This window comes from Syzygium oleosum, unplaced genomic scaffold (genome assembly GCF_021117445.2).
Source record: "Syzygium oleosum isolate NSW1041296 unplaced genomic scaffold, Sole_v2.1 Sole_v2.03, whole genome shotgun sequence".
NCBI classification, from domain to species: Eukaryota; Viridiplantae; Streptophyta; class Magnoliopsida; order Myrtales; family Myrtaceae; genus Syzygium; species Syzygium oleosum.
The window spans coordinates 17090350-17115394 of NW_026607487.1; the positions used below are offsets into that span (position 1 = coordinate 17090350).

The 25045-nt window shown below is 42.3% G+C and overlaps 4 protein-coding genes across 7 annotated transcripts; 1 reads left to right on the top strand and 3 right to left on the bottom strand.

The window, feature by feature from the left end:
* Window positions 1-984: 984 nt before the first annotated feature.
* On the bottom strand, window positions 985-4110 carry LOC115671927 (AP2-like ethylene-responsive transcription factor At1g79700). The gene is made up of 7 exons (XM_030593623.2): window positions 3319-4110; window positions 2736-2827; window positions 2534-2622; window positions 2335-2408; window positions 2198-2248; window positions 1985-2061; window positions 985-1859 (listed from the first exon to the last, which is right to left on the bottom strand). Exons 1-7 carry the CDS (start codon window positions 3588-3590, stop codon window positions 1267-1269), a joined length of 1248 nt encoding a protein of 415 aa, XP_030449483.2. The 5' UTR covers window positions 3591-4110; the 3' UTR covers window positions 985-1266.
* A 2504-nt stretch (window positions 4111-6614) lies between these two features.
* On the bottom strand, window positions 6615-9276 carry LOC115672088 (NADH dehydrogenase [ubiquinone] 1 alpha subcomplex subunit 2). Its single transcript, XM_030593852.2, has 3 exons — window positions 9039-9276; window positions 8820-8926; window positions 6615-6904 (listed from the first exon to the last, which is right to left on the bottom strand). The coding sequence occupies exons 1-3, from the start codon at window positions 9122-9124 to the stop codon at window positions 6819-6821; spliced, it is 279 nt and encodes a 92-aa protein (XP_030449712.1). The 5' UTR covers window positions 9125-9276; the 3' UTR covers window positions 6615-6818.
* Window positions 9277-10021: 745 nt separating this feature from the next.
* Window positions 10022-17854, bottom strand: LOC115671880 (uncharacterized). Of its 2 annotated transcripts, none has more exons than XM_030593548.2 (11): window positions 17611-17854; window positions 16612-16967; window positions 15262-15339; window positions 14617-15185; window positions 13352-13987; window positions 13058-13212; window positions 11767-11978; window positions 11521-11654; window positions 11094-11446; window positions 10907-11010; window positions 10022-10495 (listed from the first exon to the last, which is right to left on the bottom strand). In XM_030593548.2, exons 2-11 carry the CDS (start codon window positions 16892-16894, stop codon window positions 10425-10427), a joined length of 2595 nt encoding a protein of 864 aa, XP_030449408.1. In that variant the 5' UTR covers window positions 16895-16967; window positions 17611-17854; the 3' UTR covers window positions 10022-10424. The 2 variants fall into 2 exon arrangements, with proteins under 2 accessions (XP_030449408.1, XP_030449409.1); XM_030593549.2 differs by having other exon boundaries at window positions 16612-16974.
* Window positions 17855-22425: 4571 nt separating this feature from the next.
* On the top strand, window positions 22426-24801 carry LOC115672045 (homeobox-leucine zipper protein ATHB-54-like). 3 transcript variants are annotated; one of them, XM_056309593.1, is made up of 4 exons: window positions 22426-22742; window positions 22817-22994; window positions 23526-23920; window positions 24284-24801. In XM_056309593.1, the coding sequence occupies exons 2-4, from the start codon at window positions 22862-22864 to the stop codon at window positions 24695-24697; spliced, it is 942 nt and encodes a 313-aa protein (XP_056165568.1). In that variant the 5' UTR covers window positions 22426-22742; window positions 22817-22861; the 3' UTR covers window positions 24698-24801. The 3 variants fall into 3 exon arrangements, with proteins under 3 accessions (XP_056165568.1, XP_056165569.1, XP_030449658.1); XM_056309594.1 differs by having other exon boundaries at window positions 22831-22994; XM_030593798.2 differs by having other exon boundaries at window positions 22426-22994.
* The last annotated feature ends 244 nt before the right edge of the window (window positions 24802-25045 follow it).

A 25045-nucleotide genomic window follows, 5' to 3' on the forward strand; every position in this document is an offset into this window, starting at 1 on the left:
CCTGATTGAGTTGAAATAATCTCTTCAACACATCACACACACGAGATTTGTTGTTGGTGTTTGAATATAGTAGTGCCAAACGATTCCACACATCTCGAACCGTCGGACAATTAGCAATCATAACCTTAACTTTGCGATCCATGGAATTTAAAAGAAGTCCGAAGATACGGTTCTCTTCAATCTCCCAACTCAAATAATTAGGGTCGGTAGACTCAGGAGGCAAATCAGTCAAGTATTTAGCCTTACCCATACCTTTTAAACAGACAAGAATAGTTTTTCGCCAAATCTGAAAATTTAGGGCTCCTTCCAATTTTTCATCGGACAGTCTCGTTGGGAAAGAGACAACACCCTCGGTACTGCTGGAGCTCGTAGAAACATCACCCGTCTTCACCTCCTTCTGTCGATCATCTCCTGCCATTGTTGTTGCAAAAGAAAAGGGAGACACTTGCTAGGTCTCTACGCAAAGAAACCGGCACCCCTGGACCGGAACAAGGAGACCAGCCTACACCACTGGGCAGGCTGCACAAATCTGTGGCTCAGAAGCCATGATGTTGTATGTCCATTATAGAAGAAAAGAAAAAAAAGAAAAGAAGAAGGAGAAGAAGGTGAGGGCCAATCAAAACAATGGATGAAACAAACCCTTGCTCTGATACCATGAAAATGGCGAAGAAGAAGAAGAGAAGAGAGCGGCGTTAGAGAGAATACGGTGTGTCACTAGGTTTGACACACTTCTTCTATTTAAAATACATTAGATGGGCCAAGCCCTAAACACCAATAATCAACCATAAAATAATAAATAAAATAAAAAGAAAGAGAGGAGGGGGAAAGCCCACGTGACTTAACAGCAACCATCTTGGGATTACACCTCCTGATTGATGTGCATGCTCTTACCAGAGTCTGTTGCAGAATTTATTCCGTAGTGTGTCTAATAATAGTCCACTGGCTTTGCGGACTGTTCTGTTTGTTATATTACCGAATGCAGTTGCAGATCATCCATATACCAATGACTGCGCTCTCTTTATACCTTCTGTAAGAAAACTGATTGACAACTAAATGCATTTTTACTGTTCATTATCAGAATCAAATGCTACTGCGGCACCGGTACAGCTGCATGTGCATAGAGAGACAGAGAGAGAGAGAGAGAGAGAGAGAGAGAGAGAGAGAGAGAGAGAGAGAGAGAGAGAGTAAAGCATAAGCTGCTTCGAGTCAATTGATACAACAAGCGCACAGCGGTTAGCTTGTGCTTGCAAGAAGACAGATGTTACTTTAGTTCCAATTCCATGGCTCTGTTCTATTGCCCACAAGCATCGTACTTTCCCATGATTCCAAACCCGGCATACTCTCACTCTCTCCCACTGGTGTAAACATGAAAGGGAAACCTCCAATCTCATTGCCAAAGCCTCCCCTGATATTAGCCCTACCGCCCGCCTGCATGAAGTCCTTGGTAGGGTCCTCCTTCTCTTCGTCAAGCGAACGTGGATTCTTCTCGACTAGCTCTCTGAATACCGATGACTTGAGCAGCAGTCCCAGTGCAGTTGGAGAAGTTGACTTGGCGGAGACACAAACTGCATTTGTGCTTGCATCTAGTTTCATCGGAGTGGCGTGATCATTGAGCACGAAAGAATTGGAGCGAAAGAGGATGGACGGCTTGGATTCTTCTTCCCCATGGACGTGGTTCGAGGAGGTCGGTGCGGGTTCAGAGTGCAAGGTTAACTGAGGCTTCTGGGAAGCATGAGAATTATTTGGTCCTGGTTTCAGCCATCTTATGTATGAGCTCAAATCAAAGTTGGTCACTGCATTGATCCCTCTGTACTCGATTGCTGCGATGTCATATGCACGAGCAGCCTCCTCTTGTGTACCTTCAGAAGGGCGACAGAATTAGCAAAAGCAGTCAGATTGAAATTCCCTCAACGTACAAACAGAACTTTAAACAAAAATGGAAAGTCAAAGAACTAAGGAAAAATTTTTGATCGCAAAACTCAACTGTAAGTACCCAGATATAGATATTTGTTTCCAAACACCCTGCCGATCCTTGCTTCCCATCTCCCATTGTGATGGTGCCTGCAATTTCATCATCCAAGAACATATGACGCGATTATGGAGCTTCCTCAAACTAAAGGAGTAGTCAATCCATTGAACTCGCAGCAAACTTCAAAGAGCGTTAAGACGAAAATTAGTTCCAGGTGCACTCTATTACCTTGCAACTCCTCTGTACTTTGATACACCTCTTGAGAAACCGCTGCTTCGTCTGTACATTTGAAAATCGATTTACATTATGATAGCTGAATGTATGACGGAAACTGGGTCGACTTATTCAGCTGAAGGGCTAATTACCTTCTTAGCGAAGCCAAATATTCCTCTCTAGTCATGGTTTTCATAAGCTCAATTTCCTTCTCATAATCTGATATCTGCAAATTGAGGAGGCAACAGGAGTTGCAAACAAATGATCATTTTCCTTTTCCCAATTCAAACTTCCAAACTAAAAAGGAAAAGGGATGCAAGTTAAGCTGATCCTTCTTAATTTATATCTTACAGGGAAATTAGTGAAGGTTGAGCTTCCCCAGTACTTGAGTGCTGCCAAATCATAAGCTCTTGCGGCAGATTCTTCTTCATCATAAGCGCCTGTTCATAGCCAATATTTTCAGATATATCAAATATATCAAGAACAAAAACCCAACTGAAAGAAAGAAAATAATGAAAAGGTAAACAGTCAATTGGATGGACCAAGCACTCACCAAGATAAACTTGCTTTCCCTTCTTCCTCTGTGTTGGATTCCAACACCCTTTGTCCCACAAATGAGCCTCATACCTCCCAGTCCATCTATGTCTGCTTAAGAAACAATGTACTTTTAGCTTCATGTCTCAACTAACACTCACAAGAATGAAAAAGAGAAAGGTACCTACTTCCCCAGTAGAAAGCAATGGCTATGTGGCCCTAATGTGATTTGAATTTGAATCTGACATTATCCGTGTCATAAGGACTCAGCTCTAGTTCTTGAGGCAAAGTATCACAAACTTTAGGGAAGTAAAGGAAGAATTGAGCATACATGGATCAAAGTGCATAAGTTTGTGTAATTTTATTGTCAAGCAGACTTCCAAAACCATCAGAGGCAATTATAATATGTTGGATCACATACAGTGTTAGAAGTGTGAGTTCATACAACGAGACATAGGTATGGAAGTGTACTTTCCTCAAGAAAACATTCCATTCATATACACGATAGTAACATATGAAATTGTTACGACGGCTTGAAATTATTTCCAAATCATTCTTCAAAAGACAAATATCAATCTGCACACACAAATAATTAGCTCGACCTGCTTACGCCCCGGTACTTGGAGCTCCTCTTGATGGTCGCAGTCGCGGCGACGGTAACCCCATCGACCTCATGATGCTTCTTCTGATCATCTCCCGCCGCTGGAACTCCCGCGGCAGCAGAACTGCCATCACTGACGTGAACTCGCCTCCTCCTCTTGACGCGCCTGCCGATCGCGCTCACAGGGTCGCACTCCGCCATGCACGAGGGTCGCCTTACGCTCATTCCTGGGCTCAACTCCGACTTCACCACGATTATGCTCTCCACCGACATTTTATCTTCTTCCTTCTTGGCACACTCAGTCCCAGATCAGTCTGCTTAATTTCTTGCTGCTGTTGCTTCTTTGTAATGGATGACCGAACAGGTATGGAGGGTGCTTATATACGATACCAGTGTTTTTGTTGTTTCTCTTGCTTCTTTGTACTTATTGTGATTGGTTGGGTGGAGACAAATGGAGCGTCGATGAAACCTACGACAACTGGGGACAAAAGGGTGCAGGGATGGAGACGGAGAGCTCTGACGTGCCTCCACGGTCACTAGGAGCCGCCGCCTGCCATGCCAGTGATCGGACTCCACAACTGCCCGTTGAATCCGATGCTAACCGAGGAGGCATTTCTTGTTGCCAAATTTCTGATTGGTGGGTTACGGATATAGAAAATACGCACTTCATTCTTCTTTTCATTTATGCATGTGGGCGATTTCCTATATTTGTATCCTCTCAAATAAGAAGAGGTCGAGGAAAATATAACCCTCATGCTCGCTCTGTTGTCTAGGAGAGGCTAATAGGAGGTCAAAAGTTCCAATGACAATCTAAGGGGAAAATTGTCCAATCAGTCTCGAACCTATTGTATCGATGTCAAATCAGTCATGAACTTTTCAATTTTATCAATTTGGTTCCAAATCTTTGCACAAAATTCTAATGTAGTTATTTCAATCAATTTTCATTGAAAATGAAGGACGTGGCCGTATGTCGTACAAGAGGACCAGTGATGACTGGACCGTCATGTCAGTGATTTTCGTTAAATTGGCTGGATGAACTACATTGAAATTTCGCAAAGATTTATGATTAAATTAGCAAAATTGAAAACTTCATGATCGATCTGGCATATGTATAATGTAATTAGGACCGATTGGGTTGCACTTTCTAAAAGCAGTATTTGTCGAATATAAAATTAATGCCGCTTTTCTCTTTTCTTTTTTGGCCTTTTCCCCTCTGTGTAGTACTATAACAGCCATCACATCACCTCCAGAGAAAGAAGGAAAGCATGCACGAGAATATCTTGTTCGGTTTCTCAGTCAAGCGGCTTGCTTACCTAGAATTATAAATCAAGCTCCTATTTATCATATGACGAAACTAATCATTGGTCTGTCTAAAATCCCAAGGGAGCGCAAGAGAATAGTAAAGAGTTATACCCCTCAAAGGGGACGCTGCTAAATTTCTCTGTTTTTCCTGATTTTTTTGCCTGATTTCCTTGAGCAATGAAGACCCACGGGCGAACTAGCGACGAGACAATAAAAACAGAAATGCGATGTGGCGTTTGCTTCTAGGATTAGTAACTCCAAAAGGAGCCTGCGAGGTTTTTGTTTCTAGGGATGGCGACCAATGGACTATGTTGTCGCCAGGAGAAGAAAGAGGACAACCTTTTGCGACCGATTCGGCCACCTTTTTCAGAACGCGTTCTCGTTTCCTTAGGATTCTTCGTCCGTGGAGAGCTCGGATTGCTGTTGAGAGTTTCTTTAAGATAATAATGAATCATCTATTATGAAGTGGGAGTTTCTCTCGCTGAGAGCTCTTGTGGGAGTTCCGAGGGGGGAAACCCGCCCTTTTTCCTTTTGGCGAACTCTGAATGTCGGACAGATTACCATACATAACGCGAAATTTCTCCTCCGCTGATTCCTTGTAGTCAAGCCGCTTGATCAGTCATTGCATCTCATAAGTTGCAAGAATACAGCCCGGAGAATCCGTTGATAGTTCAAATATATCCATAAATTAGGCCTAATCGATCCGTATACAAAGATGTCGCCTGTGTTAAGTCAAGTCAGATGGTGCACATCTCAGTACACGAATGCATTAGCATTGCTCTTCTGCAACATAGCAGAGTAAGTCGACACTTCGGAGATAATGAGGCAGGAAGACAGTTCAACACCTTTTTTTGCCCCTGTTGATTTGTCATCCACTCGAAAGCTGAACTAAAACGATTCTATTCTCAATCCTTGGCGAATTGCATTTTCCTGTGAAGCATCCTTCGTACGCTAAAATAACTAAGTTACTCCATGCGGGTTCACGTTCTTCCTTAGGCTCTTCGACGGAGGTTGAAAAAGCTGCGCTTGCTTATTAACCTCAAGGTAAGCTGTAGCACATCGCACATTCATCTTTGAGAAGATACTTTAGCTGAATTTGGCAGCAGGACAGCCCAATCGGCCGTACCTTAGTAACCCGTTTGGTTCAGCTTTGGGAAGGGGCTTTCGGCCTCCAAAGCCCCTTCCCAAAATACTGAACCGTTTGGTTCGGCTTTCCGGACTCGGAAAGCCGAAAGCCAGCATTTGTGGAATGCTGAAGCCTATTTTTCCTTCCCAAATTGCTCTCACTCAAATTTCAATTTTCCGGTTTTGTCCTGTCACTGTTTATCTTCTTCACGTGGCCGGCGAGGGTGGCCGGCGAAGGGCCGGCGAGGGCGGATCTGGCCAGCGACAGGCCGGCGAGGTCGCTGACCAGGGCGATGGCCGCTGGGGTCGGGCGGCTGCCCGGGGCGCCGTCGCCTAGGTCGGCGGTCGCAGGAGTCGCGCGACCAAGGCGGCGCTCGCACGGGTCGCGCGGCCGTCGCTGAGGTTGCGCGACCCGGGCGGCGGTCGCTGGGCGATCGCTGACCCCGGGCGACCGCCGACCCAGGCGACGGCGCCTGGGCGGTCGCCTGACCCCAGGCGACCGTCGCCTAGGTCAGGCGACCTCGCCGGCCCCTCGCCGGGCCTTCGCCTGCCAGATCCGCCCTCGCCGGCCACCCTCGCCGGTGAAGAAGATGAATAGTAATAGGGGCAAAACCGGAATATTAAAAATACAAATTGCCAAAGCCCTTTGCAAAAAAAAATTTACCAAACACTACTTAGGCCAAAGTAGCTTCACAAATTTTTTTTTACCAAACACCACTTGCATTTCCCCAAGTGGCTTTCACCTAAAGGTATTTGCATTCTCCCAAGTTGTATTTGAAAAGCCGAATCAAACGGGCCCTAAGTAAGAGAGATAATTCCAATAACAAGCAAGTTTAAGCTGCACATTAATCAAGATCATCGACCAAGCTCGAGTCCCCAAAAGACCATTTTCAATTAGCCATAATCCATATCTGTTGAACTTGCAGCAGATGTGCAGATTGATTCTGCAAACAGATCAATAACAGAAAAGTTCCAACACCCGGCAATCATCCCAGAAAGGACAAACAGTTAACAGGATGGTCCTTACAGAAAATGATTTATTTCATTCAGGACGGCGCAACCAAAACTATCGGGTTACAGTTTTGCAAATTCTTTGAGTGCCTTCAAGATCTGCTCCTCGCTCAAACCATCCAAACGGATGCCCTTCTCCACACCGAAGTCTAAATTAAACAAGAAATTAAATACGTTAATGGTTTCACAGGAATACTCAATTAAGGCAAGAAGAGAAAGGAACACAAACAGAAGATAAAGGCAAAACTTCCTTTGGATAGTAATTGGGCACCTACAGCCGGTAAATCACCGGGGTCACTTAAAAAGCTAAAATTATTATCATAAGATGTGCTGATTAGGAGTGATAATTAAGATACCAAGCTAAACCTTTATCATAAAAGCAAAATTGTCATCTTTGCTTTGCTTCTCAAAAAAGAAAATTTCATAGTTCCATAATGGATTAATAAGCTGTCTGACTGAATTTAAATTTTTCCGATCTCCTTTTGGTTGTGCCTACGGCATACCTCCTCTATACTGAGATTGAAACCATGTTCTCTTAAGGCACTGTTCATCATACTTAAATTATAATAAAAAGAAGGACTTCGATACTCTGTTAGAGTATTTCTTTGCTGTTCATGCCCTAGCTTGTTTCACAACATCAATAAACCAACAAGCTGCACACTTAAATACAAGAACACATTGAAAACTACAAGCTTGACATAATATGGCATGAAATTTGGGCAATACATGGGATTCGTAGAAATCCTTTAGTCAGCAAACCACTATTATCGATTAGAGGATAACAGTGGCATCGACTGAAGTTAGTTGTCGTGCCATGATGAGAGATAATCATATCTGTCGACCTGTTCTCTACATTTTTTGGATATTCATACAAATAATCCAACTGAAAAGCAAAAAAATTAACTCGGGGTAACAAGTTATTGTTTGATATTCTCATATAAAGCCTGTCGAAAAGTTTCTAATGAAGAAGAAAGAGGGAAGATGAGACATCAAAACTCACACAACTTTGGTAAATGCAGTTTCATATTTGCACATATAGCAAGTAAAGGTGAGACAAAGGATGAAGAGAAATCCCAACCGCAGAGAAGCTTCTGCAAGATGAAATGACTAGATATACCATAGTGGTTGAAAACGATTAAATTGACAGATTTCTACCTCATACATGGCAAAACTTGGGAACTATCTTTCCAAGGAACTGCTAAAGGTCAGTAGTAACTTCAAAAAATCATTCAACCACTTCAAGAGTTGTAATTAACAACTCCAGGAATCCCCCTTGTTAAGTTGCTACACAATATCAACCGCCAATAGACAATTAGCAAAAAGTATAAGGCACTTATTGGGCCAATCATTAACGTACTTCTAGCTTCATTCAAAATTCCACGCAATTCTCCAAGTCATAATCCGCAGCATTAATGACCTTCAAGTTCCAGGACATTTCACTACAAAGTTATATAACCAACAAGTAGAACTAACTTGGCACGAGACAGAGGCCATAAGTTCCCTCAGAAAGACAACCGAATCAACTTGCATTTGGAAATCTACCAAGTACCGACAGCAAAATGGTAAGCAATTCCAATCTCCTTTCTCGTGTAGCATATATAAAGATTTCAATAAGAGGCACCAAGGCGGAGCAACCCACAAAATCATTTAGAAGAGGGAACGCATCTACAAATGTAATGGCAAGCCGGCAGCGGCTCTATTGTCCAAAATGCCCCAATCTACAACCCACGGAGGCAGCATGTCGGGCTATCATCTATTCTAATCACAAAATAGCCAGTTTCCTCTTCTCCAGACAATGCCTGCCCTGATCCATCACTAACCACGAAATTCCGACCCCTGACCCACCAATTCAGCGCGGACACGCTCTAAACACAAGTACACCCAGCTGTTAATCTAGGAAGCCCGAACAATTTAGCCACAAAAATTCGATCTTAATCTTACCCGACGACGAGTCGAATTTCTCGCACGGCAACGCACGCGAAATACTACGAATTCTTGAGGATTGCACATCACATTAAACTGAACGGGAGCGAAACGATTGCAGGGGGCGAAAGGCGCAATTACCGTATCTGACCCACAACTGGGGCTCGGTGCCGCGGCATTCGCGGATCAGGATGGGGAGCTTGGGGTTCAGCGTCTTCAGCTCCTTGTAATTCTTCTCCACGAACGACCTAATAACCCACCCCCACAAAACCACCAAATCGAACCCGCAAAACACATGAACGATCGACGGACGAACTCAACGACGCGGAGTGAGGGGCGAGGGCAAAAGGAAACACGAACCTGGCGGGGGAGCTGGCGGGGGAGGATTGGCAAAAGAGGAACCTGAGCTCCCTTAAGTTCTTCGACAGCTGCCCTCTCCACGCCATCTCTCTCCCTCTCTCTGAAGAAGAATAAGAAGAAGAAGAAGAAGAAGACGGATGTGCTGCTGCGAAGGAGACGAAGCTCGCGCTTTCTGCTTCTTCTTCCTCTTCCGCTTCGCTTCGCTGTTTCTGCGTGCGGTAAGTCTTGAGATGCCACCACACTCGTCTCGTAAATGAATGGGAAACTGGGCAATTAATTCTTCCTTTGCGAAAAATAAAAAATGTAAAAGTTTTTTTTTAATATGATTGCTTATATTATTTCAAATAATTAACCAATTAATAATATTTTCGTTATCGATAAAATAATTTTAAGAACGATGAACATATTTTTTGTTTATTCATTTTTGTAAATAATTCGAGTGATCATTTCTATAAAAAATATTTTTCAAATAATTCGTTTTTCGCAACATAAATGTACTATTAATGTAATAAACACGATACATCCTTAACTTCAAGGTTTGATTATATTTATAAAGACATTATATGCGAGTTAATAAACAATTGAGTTTAGAATCTATGACCAAAAATTGGGTTTAGTAGAATAAGTAGGGCGCGATAGACGAGCATAACAAGTTGATAGCTATTTACTCTTGCGAATAGTACGACAAACGTGATTTCTTTGTAAAACGTCCGGAGTCGTAGTTTCATTATTGATTTTTGCCCTTTCATTCACTATAAACAAACATGAATTCAGTAGGCAACTGTATATCTTCCTCGTAATTGCATAACGGTCTTCAAACTCCTTACAAAACTTCCGCACTCCATAGACAGACAACAGCACTCGAATCGCAAACCTTCTGCTCATCCATTATTCGTGGACAAATGCCGCTTCCGTCCATCAGAAATCGATCCGAGCGAATAAAGAAGAAAAGTCCAGTAACTGAAAAGAAGAGATCCTGGAGATTCGAAGCCGAACGGCAAGAATCGAGTATTCTTTGCTATTTGTCATTCTGTCTCTCAGAGATATTACTGCAATGAGGTAACTATCCACGCACTCTCAAGTTCATCATCTACAATGCCAAGTCCCATCCCACCATGGGGTATTACAAAGAATGCTTTTCTCCTCATATCCTGCTATACAACTCGTGATCCCAAGCGATACATCCAAAATGCACTCATTTTCATATTCAATTCAACGCAGCGACACACCATCCGAAGCACCAATGGAACAAGGAGGCACATATCAGGCTACACGTCGAGAGCGTGAACACGCCATGCAACTACCTGATGGCTTGGCGCCGAATCTTGAATTTTCTCACTCGGTTATAAGGGGTGTGAAAGAATAACCGTCTGTAGTATATGGATTCTAAATAATCCCCGTGGAAATACTGGAAGTGGCATTTATCTTCAGTGAGTGCTCTGGAATGTACGTAAGACCTGCGAATTTCGAAAGAAGCAGATAGATAGGATCTTCAAGTCTCATCTGAATCCAAGGGCAAGACAGAGGACGGCTACACAACATAGTATGAGTACACTCGATCTTCACATCAACACTCACCAAGAAGTTCCCAACAGTAATATTAGATGCTCAGCAAATGTCAAGCAGGCAACAAGAAGCACCTGATAAATGCATGACACCACTGCAAAGACTTATAAATACCCATACAGTGCTTTTCGTTCTCCACACAAGATTCCCAAAGTCTGGTTATTAAGCGACATGCCCTATCAAGACATGCTAGCAATTGTACCGCCAAACACAAAGTAAAGGTGCCACAATGGCCATGTTATGCTTTCCTTTCGACAACTCATGCATCAAAAGGCAAGGAGAGAGTGAGATAATGAAGTTACCTTTCTCCTTCACATCAATCTGCAGAGTATCTAACGTAATAATACCATCAGTCAAAGGAAGTAATTCAAGTTTGATGGTTGCCGTTGTTTGAGAGGGTACACACCTGAGATTAAAATGAGGACTCTTTCAATCACCACTGTGACTAATAATGGGAAGAAATAAAGTATAAGTGAATTGAAGGATTACCCCAATGGAACTCTACTATGCAGCCATAAATGTGTGCAACCGAAACCGGAAGTTGAAATAGCATCTGATACTGGGGAAGCCTGCTCATTTAAAGATACTAATTTGGTTTCACTGTGAACGTCGCTCTTATTTTCTAATGAAGGAGCCACTACACTTGACTTCTGCACTGTAGAGCCATGTGCGTGGCTGCTGTATTTTCCAGCAACTTCAGAAAGCCCTAAAAATGGGCTGATAGGTGACGTGGGCGAGGAATTCAAAGAGAGTACAGAAGGAGGTGAAGTAAATGAAGCTGGTGCAAGAATTGTCATAGTTAGATCTTCTGATGTCAAGTTTGAGGCCTGGAGTGTTAGAACCTGGAATTGGAATAATTCAGGTAAGTGTCAACAAACGGTTGATTTAATAAAGAGTTCCTCAGATTATGTCACACCTGCACGGGAAGCTGCGGGACCACACCATTTGGTCCAGGACATTCTCTTGACATCTCAGAAGCAACAGAGATCATAATATCCCTCGAGATACGAGGTCGCCAACTTGTCGGCTGCTTGAAAAATAATCTTGATTCTGCATAGAGCACGTAAATTATGCAAAAGAAAAGGAAGTTCAAATAAATGAAGCAGTTAAAAATTCTATGAGAGTTTGAGAAGCAAAATTAATCCGAAAGCATGATAAGTACCAGTGTAGTTGCAGTGACATGATACCATTACTGCATAGTGATCGGATGCTGAAGGACTACTCTTCCCTTCTATAATTTTAGAGGAAACACGCAGAGTTGATGCGGTTCCGCCCATAAGCTGTGACGACTGAGTACCTTTTCGATCCTGAGCACTAAACCTCTTCCATGCAGAAATTGCTGGTTTAAGAATGAAAGAGTGCTCTTCACCTCTCCTGCAATGAAAATCAATGACTCTACATAAGGAGATGGGAGTACGGATCTATAATAAAGTAGTAATTTAAATGTCTAAAATTCATCAGCGATTACCGAACTCTGCATGGTCAAAAACCTCATGTCATCATTTAACCAGAAAAAAAATTATAGCATTTAAATTTATTTAACCGGCTGACATTTCATTTTCCAAAAAAAATGGTCTTAAATATTCTCACTTGCATGACCAGATTAGAATGGTGAAACTCAGAAGAGTCTGAAAGCCAATACTTTTTGAAACTGGACAGAGACGAAACAATCAAGGGTCCACATGCTGGTCCAACCCCACCCTGAGAGTTTGAACCAACAAGCCATATTTTATATTGTCGTTTTGGTACTGCGTCAAGAGAAATGACATCAGATGCAATCTCACTATGAGTTTGGTACCATGGTGGTTCAAAGGGAACAGCAAGCCCCACATTGCAGCCGACCAGATAGGGAAAATTAATTTGCAATGGCAGTAAGGTGATCCTTTGATAGAAGCTATAGCAGCTATATCAACGGAGCACCAACCTCTGATGAATCCATGTCGCCAGGTCAAGGGTTCTTACCTCAATCTAAGCCCATTTCTTCTCTGAACTGAAACTACCTAGGTGAACAAGTAGAAACAGTTTTGACCCAGTTTGATCAGTTAAAAATGGTCTGTGGCCCCAACGTACCCAGTTGACAACCTTGTTGCCAGCATAGGCATCTCTTTGGCTATCTACTAATCATTCGCACAACTTATCAGCCAAAATTATTTGACTGAACGAGCATTACTTCAATGAAAGACGTGAGACAAGCTTGAAAAGCCACAAAGCATTTCTGCATGCTGTCACTTAATGATTAGGCAAAATCTTCCTTTTTAGCGTGTACTTTTCTTCTAGAGCACACATTGGAGCGTGATTGAGAATAATAGTTTAGGAATCCTACAAGACAAGTTCTCTACTGAATAGCAGATTCACTTATCATTTTGCGCCAATCGCAAAAAGGATGACCATCACAGAAATGTTATGACCACAAGAAATTAATGGCACAAAGAGATAGGCGTTGTAAGGAAAACCTGAGAGCTAGATTTGGCAAACTATGCTCATCTCCAGCTTCAATAGATGCAATGGGCAAGGATAGTGGGGGTCCACCTTTCACGGCCTCCTCAAGCACAATTGTTATAGCATCTATATACACCACAACCTCTGGTACATGTGCTGGAGAAACATTCTGCAGTAGTGAGTTCAAGCATTAGCATAGAATCCTCCGATTCATATGATTTCAGAAAACACATCACAAGGTATACAGTTGTCTATAAGAAATAAAATGCTAGTTATAACATGATTAAGTTAAGAGGCAGAGGTTACACCTTTATCTGCACACAAAGGAGATCATCAGTGTTGCAGTCAGCACCAAAAGAGTGAATCTCAATGGGTTGAATAATTTCAAGTTTCCTCCTCCACCTTCTTCCTGGTATATATACACCTTCTAGCCCACAACAAACAGAAAACCTCTCCGGTTCCAGTGAGACACCTCTAAAAGATAAAAGCTCCTCTTTATCAGTCTTTTGGTTCTTCACAAATTTTTGGTATGAGAACCGATCCCAATCTTCAAGTTCAAATTTGGGCTTAGAGCTAGGCGTTGTGACAGGTGCCGGTGGTGGTGCAGTAGTTTGGGGAATTGCAGACATGGAGTAGCTTCTAAAATTGCCGAAAGAGAAGAGCTGAGAGCCAGAGGTGCCTGCAAGGTTGGGCCTTTGAGATGTACTGCCAATTCCAGGATTGGTAATTAAAGGTGGGGGAGATAACGAACGAGCTGGTGGAGAAAGAGTATTGTCCAAGGGAAGCAACCAAGTCAATAGCTCTCCACAAGGTTCCTGATTTGCATGAAAGACATCATCCCTGCTATGGGAAGACACATTTTTGGTCTGATGCTTCTCAAATTGAAGAATCTCGAGGACAGGATCTTCCGACAAATTAGCGCCAACATTCACTTGGAGAAGAACCTGCATCCTTCCAAAGAAGAAACAGAATGAAAATGACCAATTGAACTAGCTAGTTCCAGTAGTTAATCCATCCAGCATGTCATATATGACACTGATAAAAAATCACAGGGACAGCTTCCAGAAGTTCTGGTGTAAGTTGGAGATTGGTGCACACCATGACAAAGATAACACTAAAATAAAAGACTTCCTGTGTATGTTTCAGGAAAAGTTAGTAATTACCAAGAGATCATTGTGTAGGGTTCACAAACCAAATGAAGGGTTGAAATGTTTGCCCAGAGAGGAGGAGAAGCATATTGCATATGTGCTAACCATCCCGGCGCTAGTATAATTTATGTTAGCACAAAACGGAAGTAAGGAATTATAGTGGAGGGGCATGTCACGCATACAAGGCATAGTTCACAATCTCAAAGGCCCTAAAAAAATCAAGTCCGACAAACAATCCTTGAATCGAAGCATATTTTATCGTGCTTTGGACTTGAATGAAGCTTGGTTTGACGGGATGACTGTCAAGGTAGAGACATAATTCCCATTCTATCGATGTGTGAAAAAATATCTAACTTCTCCAATTATCTAAGAAGCAACACGACCAGAAAAACATATTAGGAATCTAGGAGACTTGTCAAACATACCACTACATCCCCATTAGCAAGAGAATGACATTGAACGGTATTCCTTGCCACTCCACCACAGACATTGGCATCAAAATTCCCTTTATCTATAATTGCATTGAGCCGTGACATATCTTTTGCAATGCTGCTCTCATTTGCGGTAGAACTCTGATCTTCCTTGACAGAAGTGTGAGAAGACGTCTTATGAGCTCCTCTCTTTGACCAAAGCATCTCATTTGACTCAGCTATCCTGACAAAAAAATGAGAACTTTTGAATTTCTGCAGTAACGTTTCTGTCTTTCGTTTTTGGTCTTCCATTCTAAGCAGAGATTCACCAGCAGTAAAGTCCTTTTGAGCATCAGAATTCCCTTTTAATTGGTTTACGCCATTCTGCTCTATATCTTGACCATCTGCATGCACTTCTGCATTATCCGACACTGCATCCATGCCATCCCCAAGAAGTCCATTCACCTTTCTGCCACTCTGTCCAATACCATTTTTACTCATAACGGCAGCAACTTTGAAGGGAGTAATAATTTCAGTATCCTGCTCATTTGCTGACAAACATGCCAACACATGAATCTGTTCACCTGGATGAAGTTGATTTCAACACAGTGAGTACAATATCCACATGAGCTGAAGAAAGATTACTACAAATTCAGATACCTGGAAAAACAAAAGAACGGTCCAAAGAGCGCAATGAATGTACATCTTGAGCATCAATCCAATTCTCGGCGAGTTTTTCTGCATGAGGAGATTAAGAATCGATGCAAGAGAATCAATAAATCTGGGAAGCTTTGATGTGTCAATCATGGTAGAGGACAAAAGCTTCAGTTAACAAGAACTTCAAGCAATGTAGGAGGTCAGCAAGATGATGTTCCTCACACTAGTTATCCTAAATAACTTTGATATGGTTAAATGTTTGCCACCTCATTCGTAGACTCTTAGTCAATGGCATAATTGCAGGACATTCCATCTCATGTTATCAGAATATGCCTTGTTGAATTAGCAGATATGCAGGAGAATGGGAAAGGAGGAGTCCCGATGATAGATGTGGAACCAAAAATTGCAATCTCACTTCCAGTTAATAATGACGCGGAATCAGATTGGACACTTCCAAATTTTCTTAAATGTCACATGTATCTTAGAATATTAAGCCTATAACTTTACAAAATTCAGTTTAACAAGATGAAAAATTTAAGCTGAAACAAATTTGTTCTAAATCTTAATAGAGTGCTGTACAAAGATGTAAAAGTCTCAATCGCATGCAAGAGAAGGCTAACTTTTGAACTATTTTTTTTCCAAGTTACTCTTGTGTTTCTTTTTTACTACATACTATATATAAGGTCCGGAATTTATCAAACGAGTGGCAATAATTCAAACCCACAATTGCCTGCTATTACAAAAATGCAGTAACTAGGGAGGCATTAATTTGGAACTTCATACTGATTAAAATTCATTTCACTTTGCCACACACGTCAACTAATGGGAATGAAACTACCCTCCATGGTCCATATCCAAATAATCAAATGAGTCTAAAGACCTAGGGTTATATCAAGAAAGAAAGACAGGTTGCTCATCTCATTTATATCGATGTGTACATGCGCAATGGATATAGGACTAAGTCCCGAGGATGTACTTCATAAGGTGGACCTTGTTTGAAATCCCTAGTCATTTGAGCTACACTATATCTTTGCACGCCTTTTCATCAGGTGCAAGTGGCACTCAATATCTCATTAAATGTTTTTTTCCCACTCTCGTTCAATGCCCTTTCCATGAGGCAAATGAAAGTCCAAAACTTTCAAAAATTTCTTGAAATCTTCAGCAAGCATTAGACTAAACGAGAAGCAAAACTCTTCTTGATAATACATGCCGAAAGATCATTGAAAGTGAAGGATGGCACTTCTTGAACACGTAAGCTCATACATGGCAATAAAAAAATTCGTGTGCTTGTTCAAGTTAGTGTCATGTAAAACAATATACTTTAAAAGAACCAGTGTGATGGTTAGGACTTACTGGACGGTATGGTTATCCATCCTTCTTCTTCAGAAACATCTGAATGGCTCCCCAGGAGAGAAGCATCACTGCTTGTACCTGAACCGACAATGCTCACATCCTCATATCTAGCAGCCTCCCCGCCAGAATCCTCAGCGCTATCAAACGGTGGAAACGAATCTTCAGCTATCAGACCCTCTAAAGTCGCCACAGGTCTTGACATTTTATGCATGTCGGTATTGCTTCCGTTGACACTCGGTTGTTCGGCAGCAACAGTTGGTGAGGGCCGCAGCAGAAAATTCATTGCTTGGACAGCAAAACGCTGCTAAAATATCGGGGCCTGAAGGTTATGATGAAGCTTGGCAGATGTAAGTATCCTGGCACCTCGAGAAGAAGAAGACAGGACATCCGTCAGGTTTATAGACCAATAGTAAAAGGCACATACTAATTGGCATAATCTAATGCTTCAAAGAGGTGTCGCCTCATCCAGTTATCGTCAATCGGCATCTAATCAGAGGCAGTGGACGCCTTTTGGTTTAGGTTGATCGGTAGCCTACCCAATGCCAATTTCAATTAGATATAGATTATCTACTAATCTGCCCAAAATTAGCCAGAGCATGCATCCTCCGCGGAATACATCAAAGAGAATGAACTTCAAACATTACTTAGCTCAAATGAACTCATATCGAGCGCCCATCAATGGCTACCCAGCATCTGCTCCGCTCCAATGGGAAAAAATAGGTAACAACCAAAGCCCGATCTCCAACTCCCTTAAGCATCCTCATCCCCAACACTCTTAATTTGACTAAGAAGGTCAACAGGCACGCCCGTACGCATCGGAATTGTAGCAAGCAAAGCATCTACAGTCCGCTAACCAAGACCGAAGCAGAACGAAGATCAAAAGCAGCAAAAAAACTATTCACAGGGCAAATGATACTAAAGGAGCCTCTAGAACAGATCAGAAGCGCCAGAGGATCCAACCGGATCTAAACCAAATGCGGTTGCGCCTGTGAAACGTACCGAAATCGGAGCCCCGGAGAGAGGATCGGCGACCAATCTCGCGGAGCGGAAACCGAAGCGCAAGCTGCGAAGAGGAGGACGCGATCTGAGCCGGGCGACGGCGAAAATGCGCACCGGCCGGTGGAGGAGAGCGCGGAGATGAGCGAGCGCGAGCTTCACCTGCTCGGAGATGTACGTCGAGTTCGCCCTGCGACTGAATTTGTGCTGGAGGGATCTGAACGTGAACGTGAAAGCGAAAGCCGACGTGCTTCAGCTGCTGTTTCGGCCGATGCCGATGCTGGTGCAGAGCCCAATGGGCCCGACCCGAAAATGCCATATGGGCCGGTTCGGATTCATGAAGGCTCTTTTTTTTTTTTTATAATGGCACAAACGATCCATGAACTTTGGTCCGGTGTGTAATGTGATCCCTAATCCCAGAAATTTAACCTAATATTCAATGTAATCCCTGGACATTTGGTACATGTTCAATATAATCTCCGAACTACATGAAAATGTTCAATTTAGTCCTTAATTTTGAATTGAGCATGTACCAAACGTTCAAGAACCACATTGAATATTAGGCTAAAATTTAGGGATCACATTAAATAAATTAAAAGTTCAAAAATCACATTATACATTAGACTAAAATTCATGAACCATCTGTGTTATTTTTCCCTTTTTTTTCCCCGGGACAACAGAAAAGGCTACTAAGGGCTGTTTGGCAACTTGCGAAATAGTAACAATTTCTGTTCTTTTATTCCTAGAATCAGTTTGGGAGTAGAAATTCATTTGTTAAATTTTTTGTGCCCAGGCACAATTTTGCAAAAAATTGTTCCGAGAATCAATTTTGGAACAAAATCAAGAAGAAAAAAAAAGTAGCTTCTTGATTCTGAAACAATTTTTCCATTTTTGATTCTTCTTGATTTTCTTCTTTTTTTTATTTGTTGTTGTTCTTCGGCCTGCCACCCGCCGGCAACCGGCCACAAGCCAAGGCCGGCGAGGGCGGCTTGCGGCCGTGACGGTGAGGCCTCGCCGGCGCCGGCGACCGGCCTTGGCCAAGAAAGGGAAGGGAAAGAAAAAAAAAAGAAAGAAATATTAAAATATTATTAATAAAAAGACATTTTGTGTAGTCACCAAACGCATTTCTATTCTTTTTCTATTCTGAGAATAGAAATTTTGGACAATTACTAAACGCCTTCAAATGTTTAGAAATTATTTTCGGATACAGAATAAAAAAGAATCATTTCTGAACAGAATCTATTGTCTGATACAAAATAATTGACATACGCAACCTAAAATATGTTTCCTTGAAATTACAACCTACACGTCTAACATTAGCTAAGAAAAGAATGACGATAACCTTGTACCATCATTGCATTACCGGGCAACAGAATTCGTTCTTTTATCTTTACGAGGTCTTTTCTTCGAAAAGACCTGTGTATGTACGTCATCCTGTGTATCATCCATTCAACGGGCGGTGATTCTAGACCATTTCGATTACGCCACGTCCTCGTTCGCCATCACGACGACCGCCCACTTAACGTTCTGAACGAAGTTTCTGCGCACCCACGAGCGTCTGTGGGACATTTTCCTGACGTTTCCGAGCTTTTTACTTGCTCCGCATCTTCCCCACCAACCACTACCAAAAAGGGCCAGTTTCCGCCCAATGACCGGCATGCCTCCCACTCCCAGCATCATCTTTTGAATTCTTTGTACAGCACAGGTTGGGATGGTCCTCACTAGAGACTCAAAAACTATTCATCGTCTAAAGTCGATCTGCTTTGTCTTCTATGCAAAGCCATCGCCTCAAGGCAAACGATCGTCCTGCACGAGCTCTTAAAAACAACTCCATAAAGTCGAGCAGACTCTCTCTCTCTCTCTCTCCCTCTCTCCCTCTCTCCCGCCCTTCCCTTTTCTTGAGGAATCGAAAGTTGCTCCGTCTTTCATTTCCTCGGACCGACCGCCGCCTCGGTTGTTTTGATGATTCAGATGGGGCTTCTGATGCACTGTGAAAAAACTGCTTTTCAAAACGCGACGCCGGGATTCCAACCGTGTCGCTGTCGCGGTTCGGTCGTATCCGACCGGGAATTGAGCGGCCGTATCGGGGAAGCGATTCAAAACTGGGTGCGGGGTGATGCGGCGGGTCGGTAGGTCGCAGAGCGGCCTTGGCCGATCGAGTCGGGAAAGGTCTGCAAAAGAAATAAAGGAGAAATGAAAGCTTCCTTTGTACTTGTTTCCACAGGGATTTTTATTATTATTAATAGATGCCCTCCAAATTGCTGATTGATTAATGAGGTAAACAAGAAAAAAATTGCGACTTTTCGACGTATTACTTCTTCTTATTTTGCGCACAATCAGTGTTTGGAAAATCAATATGTTACTTCTAGAGTTTGTTTGTCTAGAATTTTGAGGGATTGCTCGAATGATGAGAATATTTGTCCTCTTCCTTTTAAACCTAGGTTCGAATGAAAAAATTTGCGCATTCACCTGAGGCGGGGCCGCCTTACGAGCACGGGCCTGTGATCGTCCGAAAATTACTGTACGTGTGTGGAATAAGAGATTGCCATGCTCTCGATCAACTTATTTTGTCTTGTGGTATATCTCAATATAAAGTGGGAATTGATCGTGCGCTCGAAAAATTCCAGACACCCGTTGCTAAAATTTAAAAAAAAAAAATGCTTAATAGTTATATGTGATACTCCTCAATCATACCCTCTTTAGAAATTCCCACCGTAGACAATGCACAAAAGGAAAATTGGAGTAAATTAACCATGTAAAACCAGCCAAATACTTGATCTCCGCCTCTCTGGAAATACCAGGAGAAGAATTTGAGGATTTTTTTATTTTTAAATATGGCTTATGGTTTCCTATTTTATTTTAACAAATGACAGGCGCCTCACTGAATAAAAGCGCCGCATCGAGCTCGATGTAAAAAGTTGAGACACTTGATTAAACCGAAAAGAAATTATGGTATCTAACTGTGAAAAACAAACAAAAGTTCAAAATTCTTGTGGCATTACTGACCATCCTTCATTGCAACGTGCATGATGCTATGGATTTCCAAATTAGATGGATCTATATACTAAAAGAAATGAAAGAATCCCCCAAAAATGGAACTTGACTATGGCCCCCCGAGATCGATCTCTCATCACATGTTATCACAATCAAGGTTCATTTTCAGTCTAGCTTTTATATAAATGTAAATCGCAACTTCTATTTCTATATCACGATAGTTTTATATGGTAATCAAGATAGCCTTAACTCGTAAAGAGGGATGACGAGAGATTCCGATACCTGAATGATTATAGATAGCTTAAAAAAAAAGGAATTATTGTGTGAACTTGGACGGGAACAAATGCATCACCCAAAAAGAAATGAAGAAATTTCTTGAAATGTTTTTAAGGGCCCCTTGGAGAACGAATTTCCAGATCCTTGACGACGGCTGTCATCAGATCGCCAAAAAGGGTAAATTCTTGATCATTTGCCTATAAAATTTGTAAATTTTATGTATTTTTATACTTACATTAGAATTACCAAAAAAAATATTACAATTTATTACGAACCCGAGAATCATCTCCCCCATTGATCATATCCCTTAATTTTATTTATTTATTTTATTTTTTGTCAAAATCATATCCCTTAATTAAAAAGCATAGGTCGTGGCCAACAAAGGAAAATAAAGGGATCATAGCTCATAGGCAGGGTAGGGGAGGGGGGGGGGGGGGCGATGAGTCATCGCCTTCAATTTCCCCCCGATGCAATTACGATCCTACCCCTCGATAGCGATTGATTGGACGGGTTGCTTTTGTCTTCTCTCTCTTCTCCCCTCACCTCGTTGTCATCTACACCCCCGCTACACCCTCCCCCCACTTTACCACTTTGCCCCTAGTCCATTTTTCTCCTAGGGGGGAAGGATTATGCAATGAAACCCATAAATCTTAATCACGAGCTTTTAGCTCAACTAATCATCCGGTTCTTCATTGATCATCCTTCAATTTCGCTAGGAAAGGTGTCGCCTTTAATGATCATTATCTCATTGTCAAATGATTACGGATTTGCTAAAGATAGCAACGGAGGCCTGTTGATTGAGATGGTTGTAGTGCTCGTGGTCACTTCCATGAGCCACTTTATTAGCTCAAATGCTGCTTAAGACATTGGTTTGTAGTTACCAGATCCAATTTAACTTCTAAGAACTAGGGACTAGCTATACCAAACTCGACATTCGACGAGATGATCGGGACTTGATACGACATTTGCCTCGACAAGACTCGTGCTTATACAGTTTAAGAAATCTTCAGTTCGATTAGCGATGGATCTCTCGTGTGCAAATTGAGACAAAAACCATTGTTTTTGTCGGGTTCCCATCTTGATATTGGATGCTCGTTTTTCTTGAGAAACCAATGGGTGCAATTATTTAATGCGCCGTCGTGAACTCATGATAACTCTTGAGCGCGATATAAAACTTAAGACCCTTGGATATTAGATGTCAACCCAATTATAATCAGAGTCTATCTTGACATAATTATCGTAGAATTTAGCTAATCTTTTTGGGATGAGTTTGGCTTCTCGTGTTCGGTTGAAAAACATTAAGATGGACAAAGGTATGAACGGGCTTGTCCTCATGTTGGTCACTTTTCTATCCCTTACAAGCGACACAAATCAAAGTAACTTTCCCCGTGTTTTTACACATATCTTAATTTCTTCACTAACCAAAGGGGTTAGCAGCAGGGGCCGAATCGTAAAATCGCCAAACCTGTCGATTTTGCCCGAGGAGAAAAGAAAGCCCAATGTACCTTCAACAAGCTAGTCAATATATAAGAATCTGCAACCCTCTCCTTCCCAAGGAGGAATTTCTCTCTCCTCCCCTCCTCTCCTCTCCTCTCTTCCTCCACCTCAAGTTTTCATCTTTAGATTCAAGGAAAGGAAAACAACAACAGACCGAGAACACAAGCAAGAAGGAAAGAAAGGGGTCTCAGCTTTCGAGCTCTCCTTCAACCAGAAAGAAAAGAAGGAAAGAAAAGAAAGAACGAATCCCATACTTCCCCACACCACAATCCTTGCTTTCTCTTGTGGGCGAAGTACTCGGCTCTTCTCCGCGCGCGCACGACTGCCTCTTATAGTAGTCTCCAGTGCAGGCCTGATACGTTCCCAAGGTTGTCCCACAAAAGCAAAGATCTTTTTGCTTTTAGAACCACAATCATGGCCACTTAATGCTCTCTCTCGTAAGTCCATAATTCACAGGCACGGTACGAGGAACAAAAGAAAAAAAAAAATGATGGCCAGTGAAGAACCCTATTCTGCCGACACAGACCCGGACGCTTTCGCTAATGAAGAAACGCTGATGCCAAGTTCTTCTGAGGCTCTTGAGTCCGTCTGGGTTCCTTCTTCTTCGACGGCTCATCATGGTAATTAGCCTGTACATTTGGAACTGCGAATTTTCTTTTGGTCGCTTTCTGGGTTTTCATTCTCTTTCAGGTTTTTGTTGTTTCGTTTCCGTTGGTATCTTAAGCACATTTTTCTTTCTTTGGCTTGCGATCCGTCAAGCCCTACTGGGTTGTGGAAGCTGTGGCAAATTGGGTCTTGTTCTATTGGGAGAACTGGAGAAGTTCAAAGCTGCTTTTCCGCTCCAGTCCTCTTCTTGATCTCTTTTTTCCTCTTGAAAAAGCAGAGCGATCCCTGGCCCTGTTGTGTATTTTACTTTATTGAAGAAAAGATGCCAGCTTTCTGCTTAACCATCACATTAACAGTCCAAAGATTCACTTTTTACTCTAATGTTGTTTCATCTTCCCTGACTTTAATGTGCCACTGCGTCTAGTAAGTGAGGGTTCTTTCATCCATGCACTCACTCTGTTTTCTTACCTCGAATTGATGTGGGTTTCAGTAAATTTGCTGATTATGTTAAATGTAATGCTCTTCTTCTTTTGTCGAAATATCAGGTTCAAAATCAATGGTCAATTTTGAGGACGTTTCTGGAGGAGGAGATACCAAGTACCTCCGACAGATTGATCTGAAGGAAGAAACCATCGAAGAGGACTATTGCGAAGGAAGCTATCAGCCCCCTGTGAAGAAGCGGCGACTGTCGGTTGACCAAGTCCACTTCCTCGAAAGGCACTTCGAGGTGGAGAACAAGCTCGAGCCTGAGAGGAAGATCCAGCTTGCCAAGGAGCTCGGCCTGCAGCCGAGGCAGGTCGCAATCTGGTTTCAAAATCGGCGAGCCCGGTACAAGACCAAGCAGCTGGAGAAGGAGTTCGATTCGCTCAAAGCTCGCTACGAGAGCCTCAAGGCTGATCACAACAAGCTTATCAAAGAAAAGGAGAATTTGAAAGGGGAGGTAATGAAATGTTCTCTAGTTTAATTTATGAACCATTGAATATAGCAATGTCACGTGGGAATTAAAGCTTGCAAGAAGGTATGTCAGATGATAAAATCTATAATATGGTTGGGGTGACATTCTGAATCAATCTTTGCCTTTTGAGAGGAGGATAACAACATAGAGGAATGCAACATTTATGGGTCTAGATTTGGTAAAATATCAATTGCGCCAAACTTTAACGTGCGAGATGTGAGTCGAAGAACTGATCCGGCAAGTCACATTGTGAGATTAGTTCCTCTTTCGATTCGGGATTGGTTGGCTTCGGGATCATTTTCGCTACAATTTCATCATCAATTCGTCTATGTTTTGCTTGTTGATCAGGTCCTCTCTCTCAAAGACAAACTGAGGAGCAGAGCAAAAGGAAGCGAGGAGAGATCGCTCGAAGTTGATGATTCATTGCACAGAGTGACTAAGAAAACAACCACGCCCTCAACTCTCGAGGATGTTTCGAACGAGGATGCCACGATCTTAAAGCAGGAGGACGCGAGTTCGGCCAAGAGCGACGTGTTCGATTCGGAGTCGGTGCTAGAGCCCGCAAATTCCTCCCACGTATTCGAACCAGACTGCTCGGACTTCTCGCAGGACGAGGATGATAGTTTCGCCAAGATCCTCTTGCCCCTGGAATTCCTTCCCAGATTTGAAGATGGATACACCTTCCACCAGAACCCACCTTCAATTTCTTGCAATTTTACTTTCCCAGCTGAAGAAAACCCCTTCTGGTCCTCGTCTTACTGAGTAAACGAAATGTTAACAGGACAAATGCCATGCATCTTAAGGGTAGGCTCTGGTACGATGCATCTAGCTATAAGTAGAAGAAGTAAATTCTGGTGGTTTCTAGAGTTGGCATCTTTTGTGAGTCGATAATATCAGTCTTGACAGTACAAAATCAAGGCAACAAGCGCATCACAACTTTCCGCTGCTGAATCTGTGGCCTTAGTTTCACTTAAACCAGATTCTGATGCAGTTGATGTCTATCTGGAATTCAAGTCTCGCCATTGAATAAACCCCCCTTTCCATAGAAATGAATCAAATGCACAAACATGTTCAGAACTTCTCGCTAGAAAACAAGGCTCGGGACTTTTC